This window comes from Bubalus kerabau, chromosome 7 (assembly GCF_029407905.1).
Source record: "Bubalus kerabau isolate K-KA32 ecotype Philippines breed swamp buffalo chromosome 7, PCC_UOA_SB_1v2, whole genome shotgun sequence".
Lineage (NCBI taxonomy): Eukaryota > Metazoa > Chordata > Mammalia > Artiodactyla > Bovidae > Bubalus > Bubalus kerabau.
The window spans coordinates 112,807,397-112,823,016 of record NC_073630.1 but is presented as its reverse complement, the minus strand read 5'-3'; the positions used below and the strand labels follow the sequence as shown (position 1 = coordinate 112,823,016).

The following is a 15,620-nucleotide window of genomic DNA, read 5'->3' as shown; positions in this document are numbered from 1 at the left end:
AAGGTGAGTGAGCTAAGGGATTTTTTGGGGGGCTGAGCGCAGTTGGTTTTGACAGTGAAAAATTTGGGTTTTCTTGTCTGTCCAACACCATCTTAGAATTTTTTCATCTCGTGTTTTTTTAATCTCCGTTTATGTCAGCTACACAAGAAAGCCTTTGACATTGTTATTATTGATTTACTTCCTGCATTCGGATCCTATACAGTTCTGACCTTCACTTTTCAGACCCCTGTTTCTGCCCTTTCTTAACTTCTGAGATTCTTCTATTGGGTCTTCAGGAACTTACAAATAAGATATCAGTAAAATTCCTATACTCTCAACATCTTCCTTGAACCAAAGTTTTTAAACTACTTCTGTCACTTAGCTCTCCTGTAAGGACAGTACTGCCGTCTCCTGAAGCTCTTTCAAATATTGACGTCCCTCCTGTATCTGCCTTATCACTAGTACTGGAGGGTGGGTAGTGACCTTCTTGTTATTGCTCTTTCCAGATCTTCTTTATCTTGCCTAAAAACCCTTAGATTTGACTATCAAGCTGTATGATTATACATGAGCCAACCCCTGAATCACTCACTGCCTTGAATTTCTTAAAGATTTTGGTTCCTGGGTCAGTCACTGCATTACTATTGCTATCTTGATTAGCAATTTTAGTTGCATACCAATTATCCTTTTAATACTTTGGTCTCTCAGTTCCTTGAATTCATCATCTGCTATAATGTTGCCACCTGTCAACACTAAGATAGTTTTTGTTGTTGTTGTTGTTGAAGGATAATTGCCGAATTTTGTTGTTTTCTGTCACACCTCAACATGAATCAGCCATAGGTATACATAGTTATTCTGAAGACTTACTCTCTCCATAATATCAATTACCACTTTCTTGTGTCCCAGTTTGTCTGTTATCTCTCATCTTTGGTAACCCAATTTCAGTAATTTTTAAACCCACTTAAGACTCTGACATTGCTTAATCTTACCAATTTTTCATTTTCCGAATTCCTCTTCTTATCTAACTTAAATTCCATGCTCTTTTCAATATAATCTACTCCTTAACATTTTTTATCTTCAATTACCTGCCCTTCTTTTCAGTAATTGTACATGATTGGGAAAACTCCAGCACTACTTAACTGTAAATCTTGATCTGCTCAGCAGCTCCATCCATGCGCTGTGTGTACCTGGAACAACACCTACAATACACTGTGTCATTTAAAATCCGGGTTAAACCATCTTCAAGTGATTCTCTTTATCTTCTACATCCATGTCAAATCTATTAGTATTTCTTACTCACTTTTTATTCCCAAAATATATTGAGAATCTACCCTGCTTTTTATCATCTCTCTTGTTCTCACCTTTGTCCAAACTACGGTCTTCTCTTTCCTAGAGTTTTACTGTAATCTAACTCCGTGTCTTCTCTGCTTTACATTTAATTACAGTTTATTTCCCAGTAGCTCAGCAGTAAAGAATCCACCTGCAATGCAGGAGATGCAGGTTGAGAAGATCCCCTGGAGAAGGAAATGGCAACCCACTCCAGATTTTAGCCTGAGAAATCCCATGGACAGAGGAGCCTGATGGGCAGTCCATGGGGTCGCAAAAGAGTCAGACAGGACTTGGTGACTAAAACAACAAACAGTGGTTTATTCAGCAGCCCCAGCCTTTTAAACTGTAAGATTACATCTTAAAATTTTTTTTTTCCTTACAAACCTCCCACTAGCTTTGCATCTCTCTTTTAGTGACCTATATAGTTCCTGGCTTTTAAAACTTCATTTCCTGCTGTTTCCCTCTCTTGCTAACTCATCAGCCACTCTGGCCTCCTGGCTTCTCTTTGAGTGTGGTAAGTGTGGTCTTCACCTTAAGGGTCTTTGACCTACGTGTTTGAAAGAGTAATTCCTCTCATGTATATTTTATTTTTTTTCAATAAGATATATCAACATTTGCAATACTTTGTAATTTACTTGTTGGTCTGTTTCTCTGAATTAAAATGTAAGATCATTGTTACATATGCAGCTCTTAGGACAGTGCCTGGCCATGTCTGTGTTTGTGTTAGTTGCTTAGTTGTGTCCAACTCTTTGCGACCCCATAGACTGTAGCCCACCAGGCTCTTCTGTCCATGGAATTCTCCAAGCAGGAATACTGGAGTGGCCATTTCCTTCTCTTTGCCTAGCCATAGTACGCACTCAAATATTCGCTGAATGAGTAGAGTGAGTGATCAGTAAACTGGTTATCCATTGAAATTGTTAAGCATACTTTAAGCAGGGTATAGTATAGTAGAGCTGAAAGAAAGTTGCGTATTACAATGTTAATGCCCATGTCCTTCAGTTGTTTAGATATTGGAAGGATATACACCAAAATTTTAACAGTAGTTGTTGCTAGTTAGTGACATTTTTTATATCCTTTTGATAATTGTTTTTCTGAATATTTGGGAAATGTTTATGTATTAATGCTGTTGGGAGATTTTAATTCCGTTTTCAAAAATAAAATACAGGAACTAGCTGTATTAAAATAAGAAAATAATAAGAGTAAGTATTTTATTAAAAAAAATAAAATACTGGTTTACTGAAGTAGGGTCCCCAGCCCCTGGGCCATGGACTGGTACCAGTGTTTGGCCTGTTAGCTACTGGGCCGTACAGCAGGAGATGAGTAGCAAGCCGGTGAGCGAGCGAAGCTTCATCTGTCTTTACAGCCATTCCCCGCTGCTCGCATTGCCTCCTGTCAGATGTGCGACAGGCATTCTCATAGGAGTGAGAACCCTACTGCGCTTGAATTGGTCATGGAAAAATTGTCTTCAAGTCAATTGAAGTCTTTGGTCCCTAGTGCCAAAAAGGTTGGGGACCCCTGCACTGAAGGATATAAGGGAAATTAAATCATATCAGTAAGATTGTTACCACATGTATGCTAGATGAATACTGGATAATAATTTTAAGGATGCTTTCAGAAATCGAAGAAATGAAAGAATTTACCAGTATCTCACTGTAGTTTCATTGTCAGAATTTATTTCTGGATTATTTAGAATGAAGTATTCTAGTAACTAGGGCTTTCCTGGTGGCTTAGAAATAAAGAATCCATCTGCCAATGCAGGAGACATGGGTTTGATCCCTGGGTCAGGAAGATCCCCTGGAGAAGGAAATGGCAACCCACTCCAGTATAGTTGCCTGGGTAATCCCATGGACAGAGGAGCCTGGTGGCTATAGTCCTTGGGGTTGCAAAAGAGTCGGATACAGCTTAGTGACCGAACAACAACAGACTCTAGTAATTAAGGCCTTTTAAATTTTGCTCACTAAATTCTAACACAACAGAGGAAAACAATGGTCAAATTCTGCGAGGGCCTTTTCTATATCTGCTGTGTCATTCTCAAAATCTCGGTTATTTAAGATAACTTTTATGTTTCTTAATGGTTTTTTATATTCCCAATACTGGTGGTAATTTTTTTAGGACCTGGATTGTATCTCTTTGGGTTCTCACTGCCTACCATAGAGCTTGGTATATAATAAATACTTACTGAATAATTTTGTATCAATTGATTAGTGATAGTTATTAGTCTCTAATGATTATCTTTGTTAGGGAAAAAACTTTTGGTTAGTAAATCCCCCAGTGCTATATAGATAAATTTATAGTAGTTTATCTGTGTAAGTAGTTGAGGAGTTATCTGGTAGGGCAAGTGGAGAAGGGAGAGAAGAAAGAAAGAAAGAAAGACACAACCGTGGCAGACTGTCTTCATTAGAAAAGACAAACGCACATACATTTTGAATGACAGACTTTATTTTTTTAATTGGACAGTGATTTCACTGGGGAATTTTCCTAGTGACATGATTTGTTCTTACTCTTGTTGAATTAGGAAAGTATTCTAACTTCAATATTATGGTAAACTAGATGTACAAATGTCAGTGCTAATAGCTTAGTATTTTAGTCATCAACAAATTGATGCCTGTGGTATCTGGACATTTTTTGGCCTCTTCTTGTAAATAAAGTCTCAGTGATGTTTAAGGAACAGCAAGTTGTGGCCAGAAAAGAAAAAAGGTGCATATTATCCTAGTTAAGCAGTATAAATGGGGCTCAGGAATCCCCCAGTAGATCAGAAATCTCCTAGAGAAAGATCTCTTGAGCTTACAAACTAAAGACCTTCAATGTAATTTCAAATAAAGACTTTTACGTATTATGAGAGCATTTTTTAGTTGATAAATCAATTGCCACTATTATGTAAGCTTACTAGATTTGCAAATTTACAAGTTTTTACAAGTCAGTTGGGTCCCTTCCTCAGGAAATCAGTTTAAGTTTTTTTTTCCTATATTGACTCAAAGAGCCTAGTTGTCCTTAAATCCTGTGAATATATTTGCCTTATAATTTGACAGCATTGAATCAACACCCTTATAGGGTTTGTAGTGTTGTAAAAAGAGAAACTGTTCAATAAAAGATCACATTTGAAAAAATTAGACTGTGTTGGATAAAACCAGTATTGGATATGAGTACTATGCTTTGCTTTAAAGCACCTACCACTATTCAAGAAAATATATTCTGGCCCATTACTGCTTTGAGAATGGACACTTTTAGAATTGGAAAGCAAATGAGCTATGTCTTTGTGAAATTAAGCCATAACTGTAAATAAAGTAAGTAGACAACGAAATATTGATATCTTTTGGCAGAAAATTAATAATGTGCTTGTGTTAACATTAAAGTTTATAGAGATTACAGAACTATTGTAATTAATATATTAAGGTAGTTAAACTTTCAAACCAAATATGCTGTGGAAAGTATATGTTACAATTAATCACTATGTTTAAATGCATTATACTAATGCATATTTTTGAGTATCATCAAATGTGCCTCAAACTATATAGATAATAGGAATGATAGCTTTTAGTTTTCTGGGCACTTAACATGTGCTGGTCATTGTGCATGAAAGTGAAAGTCGCTCAGTTGTGTCTGACTTTTTGCGACCCCATTGACTATACAGTCCGTGGAATTCTCCAGGCCAGAATACTGGAGTGGGTAGCCTTTCCCTTTTCCAGGGGATCTTCCCAAGCCAGGGATCGGATCGAACCCAGGTCTCCTGCATTGCAAGCGGATTCTTTACCAGCTGAACCACCAGGGAAGCCCCATTGTACACTAAACATGGATTAATTCTCAAAGAACTTTGTATATAATAGATCCATTTGTTTTTCCCAGTTTTTAGATTTAGAGACTGAAGCATAAAGAGATTGAAAGAATTGCCGCAAATTATACTGCTAGTGTCTAAGCTGGGGTATAATCTTGGAAAAGAAGTCACATTTAAACTTATTAAATATTTATTGATTGACTTTGTTACTGAATTTTGTTCTCTGTTTTTGTTTACCTTTCTAGTTGATTTGGAGCATATGCGAACAGTAAAACCTGAAAAACACTTAAGATTTTGCCAGGAAAATGGTTTTAGTAGCCACTTTGTCTCAGCAAAGACAGGAGACTCTGTAAGTAAGATAATGAATGCTAAATATTATAAGTGATGTTTTACTTTTATTTACTAATACTCATAGGAAGTATACTTCCATTACTTAACTTTTGGATTAATTCCTATTGAAGACATAAAATACCTTTAGGTTATATACAACATGCTTACTCTATTGATACTCCTCTTATAATTTATTTAACATAATTTCATGGTTCTTTTAGGGAGTTAAAAATACAAAAGTTAAAAAGAATATAAATCACTCATAATCTCACCCTCCAGAGATGATCATTCATAACCTCATATGATAGTCTCATTTTCTGATGCTGCTGCTACCACGGCTAGTGGACTGCGATTACTGAGTGCCTACTTTGTGATGGACATGTACTGCTTTGATTATCTCTATTTAGTTGTTAATTAATTAATTGTATTTGAATGGATGCTTATTCTGTAAATCACCATAACCATTTAAATAAGAAGTTTAGAATGATGTTAAAATGTTTTTGAATTAGTCTAAAATATCTTCACATATAAGTCAGATTTATTTTCTAGAAATCATAAGTAATTATCTTTGTTTTATAGAATAGTCTTATGTTGTGGGGGTTCAGGGTACACAGAATAGGTGGTGGAGATAGGATTTGTAAACCTAAGGATTGACATTCCAGGGTTCACCATATTAACCATGCTAAATGTTTATTTTTTAAAAAATTGAGATCATAATATAGAAATAATTTTGTATTTTTTTATTTAATATGTTTATCTGTAGAAAATTTTCTCATGTCACTTAATATTACTAAATAGATTAAAATCTCACTAGATTTAATAATCCATTAAATAAATGTTCAGATTTATTCAACCAGGTCCCTATTGTTAGATATATAGATTGTTTCCAAGTTCAGGACATTGTAAAATTTTGCAAAATTTCTAATGTAAAATTTTGTCTGTAAGTTTTGATTATTTCCTTGGAAGAGAATTGAAACCTTTTGCCAAATTACCACCAGAAAGCCTAAGTTAATTTATCCTACCATCAGCATTGTATGAGTGCCATATCTCTGTAATCTTTTTTAACATTCAGAATTTATTTATTTTTAAAACTTTGTCAGTTTGGCAGACAAGGGATTAAAAGGTATTTTACTATTTAAATTTCTTTGACTGCTATTGAGCTTGAAATTTTTAAAATTTTATTACCTACTTTCTGCTTATTATCTGTTTATAATATTATGTACTTATTATAAATTTATTTATTGTTGATTTTCTGCTTATTACCTGTTTATTATATTTTTTTTGCTTTTTAAAATTTTCTATGACCTTTTTGTGTTAGGGATAACATAACAGCCATTTGTCATAATTTTTGCAAATATTCTCTTTCCGCTGCCCAGATTTTTGTTTGATCGTTAATTTTCTTGACCAAAGGACGTTTGAATTTTTCTGTGGTTTAATCTTCTTCATGTTTTCCCTGTATGATTTCACTGATGGTTTATATGCTTAGGGTAAATATTAAATAATATAAAGTTATTTAATCTTTTGAGGGATCAAACTCATTTAAAAATGTGATATGTTAGAACCCTTTACCCAGGATAATGCTAATGTGGGACACCTACCTACTTTAAAAATGTATACAGTATCAATATTTCTTGATAAACCCATCCATGGATTGGGCTTTTACCCTCACTTATCTTCCTGGGGGTCTCTTGTCATTTTAGAATTATTTTAACTTCCAGTATTTTAGCTTGTGTTTAATGACTTAGTATTTTTTGTGTACTTGTAAAAATCCTCATTGTTTTCTTTTTAAAGGCAACTTTGAAATGGTTTGTTCTTGTGAAGTCACTTTACGTCATCTCCAATCACGGGTTACTTCCCTTCATTGCTTGAGAAGTTGCTCTCCGGTCTTACTGTACTTTCTCTGCTACTACCTTTGTCATAATTCTTAGTGGTGTCAGTATCTTTGTTCACCACCCCACCTCATCCATGCACCCCCATGCTCTGTCATTACGGATTACTGTAGCCCTTCTGTTATCTCATATCTCAGTATCAGGCATGCTAATTACTGACCAGCTTGAATGCCCTAGTCTAGTCAGTCTGCAGCCGCAGCAGGGCCTACATGACATTGATCCTAACACTTGCCCCTGACCTTTCATGTCCTCATTTTCCTTTCTTCCTTACTCATGGTCAGTCAAAATCATTACCATGCAATACTCTGTCAGTTTCCTTTCCCGTCAGTCACTTTATCTGACTTATTTGACTAAACCTTGACTACGCCCCTTTATATGATTGCACTCATGTATTTGAACATGACGAGAGAAAAAAGCTTAGAGGAATGTTGGAGGTTTCACTTACAGTCCACAGTCAGCTCACTTCAAGTGGACCTTAATGCTGCTTAGTACTTACATCCTTAGGCCATTGTCTCTCTCCTTCACCTAGATGAGTGTTTCATAGCTTCTCTTCTCAAATCTTCAAACCTTCATCATCCATTCTCTTAGCGGATTCCCTTGTTTCTTATTTTATAAAAAAAATATTGAAACAAAGGGAAGACAACTTTGACATACTCTTGCCACCTTGTCTCCCCCAACTCTCCTTCCCACCCACTGTCCATTCCCACCTCTCTGTCCCCTCTGAGATTCCTGTGGGTTGGGCTGTCTCTGCTCGTAGCTAGGCTCAACTCCTTCCTTGTGCATTAGTCCCATGTCTCTTTGCCTAGTAACAAACATGGCTTAAAATTCTCACTCCTGCATCATTTTTTTCCCGTCTACTGGATTATTCTATCAGCACACGAAATGTTATGACTTCTCTTACCTTAAATATAAGAAAATGCTTGATCACCCACATTGTTAGCTGTTTCTTACTCTTTGCTACTTACCAGTAGAATGTTTTCAAAAGAGCTATCTCCAGTTCTCTCCTCCCGGTTTGTCTTGAAGAGTTCCAGTCAGACTTTTGCCCCTAATATTTCACCCCAAAATACTCTTATTAAGGTCATCAGTGACCTCCTTTTTGCTCAATTCAATGGCCAGTTCTTAGTCCTCATCTTACTTGATTTAGTTGTAGCATATAAAATAGTTGATCACTCGCTCCTCTTTGAAATACTTTGTTCACTTAGTTTCCAGAATACTACATCTTCTGGTTTCCCTCCTACCTTGACAACTACTCTCTTATCACCTTTGCAGATTCCTTCATTGAATTGCCCTAGGCACAGTCCTTGGATATCTCTCTTTTTTAAACTTATTCCCTTTGTGACCTCATCTAGTCTCATGGCTTTGGCCAAACCTCTTTGAACTCCAGACTCATATAACCCAGCACTCCTGCTTAAGTGTCTTAAGAGTCAGTCCCAGTTTAATGCAGGATTCAGGTCCAGAACTGAGCTCTTGATATTTCTTCGTCAGATCTTTTCCAGTCTTCCCCACTTCAGTAAATGGTAGATCTCCTATCTGTTGCTAAGACCACAAAATTTTGGAGTCATCCTTGACTCCTGTCTCTAACATACCACAACTCTCACCAAGTCCTGTTGTTCTGCTTTCAAAATGTGCCCATAATCTGGTGACTTTTCTTGCCATTGCCACTGCTGCCACTTTGTTTCAGGCCTCCATCATCTCTTACATTAATGTTCTTGCCAGTTTCTCTTTTTGACCCTTGATCTTCTATAGTGAATATTCAGTACAACAACCAGATTGACCTTGTTAAAACAGAAGTCACATCAAGCCACCCTCCATTTCATTCAGAGTGAATGAAAGCCAAAGTCCTCCCCATAATAGCCCAACAGATCTTACCTGATTTGTTAGGCTTACCTGATGCTCTGAGTCACTCTGCTGTTTTTCTTTTACAGTCCTCCTTTTCTCTCCATTTCACCACACTAGCTTTCCTGTTTCTCCTTGAACTTTGACCATCAGTGAACTATAATATGTAATGCTCTTTGGGGTACAAATGACATAAGCCTTTTGGGGACATCATCTCTTTTTGATTAGAAGTTAAAATTAAGTTGTTGAAAGTGAAAGTCATTCAGTCCTGTCTGACTCTTTGCAACGCCATGGACTGTACAGTCTGCGGAATTCTCCAGGCCAGAATACTGGAGTGGGTAGCCTTATTGAACTTGTGATAAATATTCAGTAAGTAGTCATGAGTACAAAAAAGTTCTTCATGACCCAGATAATCATGATGGTGTAATCACTCACACTCACCTGGAGCTAGACATCTTAGAATGTGAAGTCAAGTGGGCCTTAGGAAGCATCACTATGAACAAAGCTGGTGGAGGTGATGGAATTCCAGTTGAGCTTTTTCAAATCCTAAAAGGTGATGTTGTGAATGTGCTACACTCAGTATGTCAGCAAATTTGGGAAACTCAGCAGTGGCCACTGGACTGGAAAAGGTCAGTTTTCATTCCAGTTCCAAAGAAAGGCAGTGCCAAAGAATGCTCAAACTACCGCGCAATTGCATTCATCTCACACGCTAGTAATGCTCAAAATTCTCCAAGCCAGGCTTCATTCAGCAATATGTGAACCGTGAACTTCCAGATGTTCAAGCTGGTTTTAGAAAAGGCAGACGAACCAGAGATCAAATTGCCAACATCCGCTGGATCTTGGAAAAAGCAAGAGAGTTCCAGAAAAACATCTATTTCTGCTTTACTGACTATGCCAAAGCCTTTGACTGTGTGGATCACAATAAACTGTAGAAAATTCTGAAAGAGATGAGAATACCAGACCGCCTGACCTGCCTCTTGAGAAACCTATATGCATGTCAGGAAGCAACAGTTAGAACTGGACATGGAATAACAGACTGGTTCCAAATAGGAAAAGGAGTATGTCAAGGCTGTATATTGTCACCCTGCTTATTTAATTTATATGCAGAGTACATCATGAGAAATGCTGGGCTGGAAGAAACACAAGCTGGAATCAAGATTGCAGGGAGACATATCAGTAACCTCAGATATGCAGATGACACCACTCTTATGGCAGAAAGTGAAGAGGAACTAAAAAGCCTCTTGATGAAAGTGAAAGTGAAGAGTGAAAAAGTTGGCTTAAAGCTCAACATTCAGGAAACTAAGATCATTTCATCTGGTCCCATCACTTCATAGCAAATAGATGGGGAAACAATGGAAACAGTGTCAGACTTTAATTTTGGGGGGCTCCAAGATCACTGCAAATGGTGATTGCAGCCATGAAATTAAAAGACACTTACTCCTTGGAAGGAAAGTTATGACCAACCTGGACAGCATATTAAAAAGCAGAGACATTACTTTGTCAACAAAGATCTGTCTAGTCAAGGCTATGGTTTTTCCAGTAGTCATGTATGGATGTGAGAATTGGAATATAAAGAAAGCTGAGTAGTGAAGAATTGATGCTTTTGAACTGTGCTGTTGGAGAAGACTCTTGAAGAGTCCCTTGGACTGCAAGGAGATCCAACCAGTCCATCCTCAAGGAGATCAGTCCTGGGTGTTCATTGGAAGGACTGACGTTGAAGCTGAAACTCTAATACTTTGGCCACCTGATGCGAAGAGCTGACTCTTTAGAAAAGAACCTGATGATGGGAAAGATTGAGGGCAGGAGGAGAAGGGGACGACAGAGGAGGAGATGGTGGGATGGCATCACCGACTCAATGGACATGAGTTTGGGTAGACTCTGGCAGTTGGTGATTACTGGGAGGCCTGCTGTTCTGCAGTTCATGGGGTTGCAAAGAGTCGGACACGACTGAGCGACAACTGAACTGAACTGAGTCATGAGTAAGTAGGGGTCAGAATAAACTCGGATATTTAGGGGGTAAAGACAAGATATGCAGACAAGCAAAGACTGTATTGGAGCTCCAGGAATCATAGTGGGCCCCATATAAGCTATCTATGTACGAAAGGATGTTTATAGAAGTCTTTGCAGATTTTTGTTTCATGATACTGGATTATGAAAGTGAAAGTGAAAGTCACTCAGTGGTGTCCGACTCTGCGACCCCGTGGACTATACAGTCCATGGAATTCTCCAGGCCAGAATACTGGAGTGGGTAGCCTCTCCCTTCTCCAGGGGATCTTCCCAACTGAGGGATCGCACCCAGGTCTCCCGTATTGCAGGCAGATTCTTTACCAGCTGAGCCACAAGGGAAGCCCAAGAATACTGGAGTGGGTAGCCTATCCCTTCTCCAGTGGATCTTCCTGACCCAGGAATCAAACCGGGGTCTTCTGCATTGCAGGCTATCAGGGAAGTCATATACTGCTGCTTTTCTGTTTGACAAAATACAGTACAGTTTACTAAGTTTTTTGCTCCAGAGAGAATTTATTAAAATTGATTAGAACTTTAGAGATTGTGAAAGAGTGGAAAGTAAGACCTTTCAAGGTAGGCTAATGCCATATCAAAAGATCAGTGTAAAATTGGCAGTGAAAAACTTTACCCTACTTTCATTTTCTTCAGGACTTACAGCAGTTTATTATTTGGCTAGTAGTTTGTTTTTTTTTTTTTTTTTTTATGTCATAGCTGTAATTAATTATGTTAACTCTTTAAAAGTGTAAGTTTTTCAGGATAAGTGTGTAAATTTAGACCAGTTCAGTGAAGTGTATGAATTTTCAAATTATGGTTTAATCATTTTAAAAATTATTATACTTTAAATGTTGCTGTATTTGACAAATAAAGCTATTCTTGGAACAACCTGGTACATCATATTTTTGCAGCTCTTGCTGTTTATCATTTTTTAGAAAGTTCAATTTGTTTGAAGGTAACTTAGGCATGCCTGTTTTAAATCATTTAAACCTGTTTTTGTTATGCAGGTCTTCCTGTGTTTTCAGAAAGTTGCTGCTGAAATCCTTGGAATCAAGTTAAACAAAGCAGAAATAGAACAGTCACAGGTGATTATACTGAACTGTATACTTAAAAAAAATAATTTATTTCTTAAAAGACATTAATTTTCTCTCTGAATCCTTTTACATTTATGCATTCTATGTACATATCCCTAACAGCCTTAAAAATAGATTGCGTGTATGAGTCATTGTTTATTGCAGAAGATGGAGGATGTTAAGTTTTTGCCAAATGATGATACCCTTGAAACCTCGTTTTGTCTTTTTTTTGTTGGAAAAATGAGATTAAAGTAATAAAAATTTCATCAGCAGTTAAATAATGGCTAAGGAACTGACCGTATTATTTTGTACTTCTTTATTTAAGTTCTTCTTCCATGATTACTGTATAATATCCTTTTTATGTTTTATATAAAATCCCAACTATTTATTAAAGTTTAGCCTTAAGTAGTAAGAGTTTACCCTATTTGGCATCTTCTGTGTTTGGTTTGGTGAAACACTATAAAAAATAGTGTTGCTCTCTGTTCTTCTGTAAAATATCCTGCATTGTAATATTAATTCTTGATGTTATTTTATTGTTAATTTAATAATGGTATTAATTATTGAGGATTTCTGAATTCTTCTACTCTTCCTAGACAGTTCTCTTAGACTAAGAAATAGACATGAATACCAATAGTCAGCTGCTTAAAGATACAGTAGCACACTACTTTACATGTTTGATTGAATAAAAGAATCAGAGCCTGTAGTTTAAAATTAGACTTCGGAAGTGGTTTGCTTAGAAGCAACATATATTGATAAATTACATTTTCCCTCAACCCTCTCTACTTTTTCCCTGCTTTGTGAAGCTACAAAGGTATAATGATCTTTCTCCATCCTTAAATTTTTCTTTAATTCTTTTTGAGTTAATTCTGTGTCTTCTTTTCATGGTTAGTCTTTGTGTGTGCATGTGTGCATGTTTTTAGACAATTTAAGCAAATATCAATTGAAAATTGTTATGCTGATATGGCTGTTTCTAGAACTTCATTTAAATATTTGGAACTCTGGAAATCTACCTTTACTTCTCACTATTCCAAAGACATTTCAACACTTGCTGTGGCCAGACACAGTGTTTAGCTATTTGTGCCTTATAAATTGTTCCCAGACACAAAGTAGTTACTTGATTTTGGCCTAGGAGGATGGATACAAGAAGAGAAATCAGTGATTTGCTTGACTATACAGAACTTGGCAGATCCAAGAAGTCACGTGATGCCTCTGCTTTGTAGCTTCACTTTCTAAAGGATGTTTGTGCCTGGTTAACTAGGTAGTCCATAAATGATTTTCAGGCTATCATAAATGATTAATTGATCATATAAGTGTGGTTTACTGCTGGATCCAGAGGAGATTTAAGAGTTTAAGATGCAGTGAAGAAAATTAATAAATGTGCCAGCTACTGTTACATCATTGAATCCTTACAATAACTCTGGGGCAGGTGGCACTTCATCATTTTATGGTTGGAAAACTGAGACTGCAGAAAGGTTAAGTAACTCGATCTGCTTATCCACAGCTGGGCAGTGGTGGACCCAGGATTTGAACTCGTGTCTTTCTGATGGCAGTGCCCCTAATGTTTCCACGCTACCATACTGGGGGAAGATTCACTGGGTGGTTTGGAGTGGGGAGTTGAAAAAGAAGCTGGCACAAGCAAGTTAAAAAGTTTAGATTGTATTTTGGAAAGAGAAGAGCTGTTTGGTTAAAATAAATGACCATTTGTGTTGGAGTGTGAAGGAAATTTGAGGAAAGATTATGGACATTTATGAATGCCAAGTTGATAATTTTAATCTCACATATTGACAGTGGAAAATAATTTTAAGCAGGGAAATAAACGAAAGCAGTTTTTAGATGGGATTAATCTAATGGAATTTGTGTGTGTGTATGGATGGGCGCCAAAGAGGTTGAAGCAAGGAGACTGGGTTACTGCCCTCGTGTGATAAGGACCGGAATCGGGTGGAAGGGGAGGGATGGATGTAAGAGACATTTCACAGAAGAATCAGTAGGACTTGTGGAATGACTGGATTAAAGGGAGCAGTCACCCCAGATCACTGGAGGAATGGAAAACGGGAGAGCCAGTGATGAGCCCCTCTAGAGGAGAAGGGGTGCTGGTGCAGCGCTCACGGCCCCGGACAAGGGGTCCATACTCGCCCGAGCCCCCAGCAGTGCTCAGGTTCTAGGGCATCTCAAGAGAGGCGGAGTGACTGGGGTGCTGCTAAAAGGCAGAATTCTAGGGATGCTTGATTCGTATTTTTAGCTCACTCCTGGTCACAAGAGACAGAAAGTTACTCTTTGGACTTTTAGAGATCGACTTAACAGCTAGGCACGTTTTAACTAAACCCGTGTCAGATGTGTTCACTACAGAGCTCCTCACCCTCCCTGTACACTCCACCTTGTTTGTAAGTGCACCCCGGCTTCTTAGGCTATGAAGTTTAGTTCTGTTTTCGACTTGTTGGGGTTTACTTTGAATGCATTCATTTGAAGATGAATTCAAGCTACTAAGCCCTCCTTCACTGGGTCTGTCAGAGCCTTTGTGTAGGGAAACCTCATTCTCCATTCCTTAGACCAGTGAATTTGGTGCCTTTGCCAGTTAAATTATGTATTTCACAGTTAAGTTTTCTCAGTGGAAGGAAACATTTTTGAAAGTTCATTATTTTTAAAAGATGTTTCTAAGAACATACTTGCAAGCTATCTTGAGCACAGTATTATTTTTTATTGAGATATACTTGGCACAAAATATTATGTAAATTTAAAGTATATAACATGTTAATTTGATATCTTTATATATTATAATATGATTTTGCCATTATAGCAGTAATTAGTACCTCTATCATGTTACATGAATATCTTTGTTAGTAGTTGGAATAATTAAATTCTAATCCCTTAGCAAGTTTGATGATTATAAAACAGTATTGCTTTCTGTATTGACTGTACTGTGCATTATTTCTAGGACTTATTTACTAATAATGGTAAGTTTGTACCCTTTAGAGGACATCTTTCCTATCCCCTCATCCTCTGGGAACAACCATTTTATTCTTTTCTTTTTTTTGCAATTTTGCTTTTTAAAATTTCATGTGTAAGTAGTATCATACAATTCTTGCCATTTTCTGTCTGATTTATCTCATTTTGCACAATGTACTCGAAGTCCATCCAAGTTTTTACAAATGGCAGACTGTTATTTCTCATGGCTAAATAATATTACATTGTGTGTATATGTACATATATTTATATTCTACATTTTCTTTATTCACCTATCAACAGGCACTTTGCTGTTTCCATATTTTGCTTATTGTAAATAACACTGTAATGAACATGGGAGTGGATATATTTTCAGATAAATACTCAGACATGGAATTGCTGGATGGTATGGTAGTTCTGTTTTTAACTTTTTGAGCAGACTCCATACTGTTTTCCAGGGTCTGCACCAGTTTACAA

The 15,620-nt window shown here is 37.0% G+C and overlaps 1 protein-coding gene across 3 annotated transcripts in view; it reads left to right on the top strand.

Moving 5' to 3' along the window:
- The window catches only part of RAB28 (RAB28, member RAS oncogene family), a 98,521-nt gene that overhangs the window by 75,509 nt on the left and 7,392 nt on the right, over positions 1–15,620 (top strand). For all 3 annotated transcript variants that reach the window (XM_055589112.1, XM_055589110.1, XM_055589111.1), the window contains exons 5-6: positions 5,323–5,426; positions 12,138–12,215. In XM_055589112.1, coding sequence (XP_055445087.1) covers positions 5,323–5,426; positions 12,138–12,215 — 182 coding nt within the window. The remainder of the gene's footprint in view (positions 1–5,322; positions 5,427–12,137; positions 12,216–15,620) is intronic.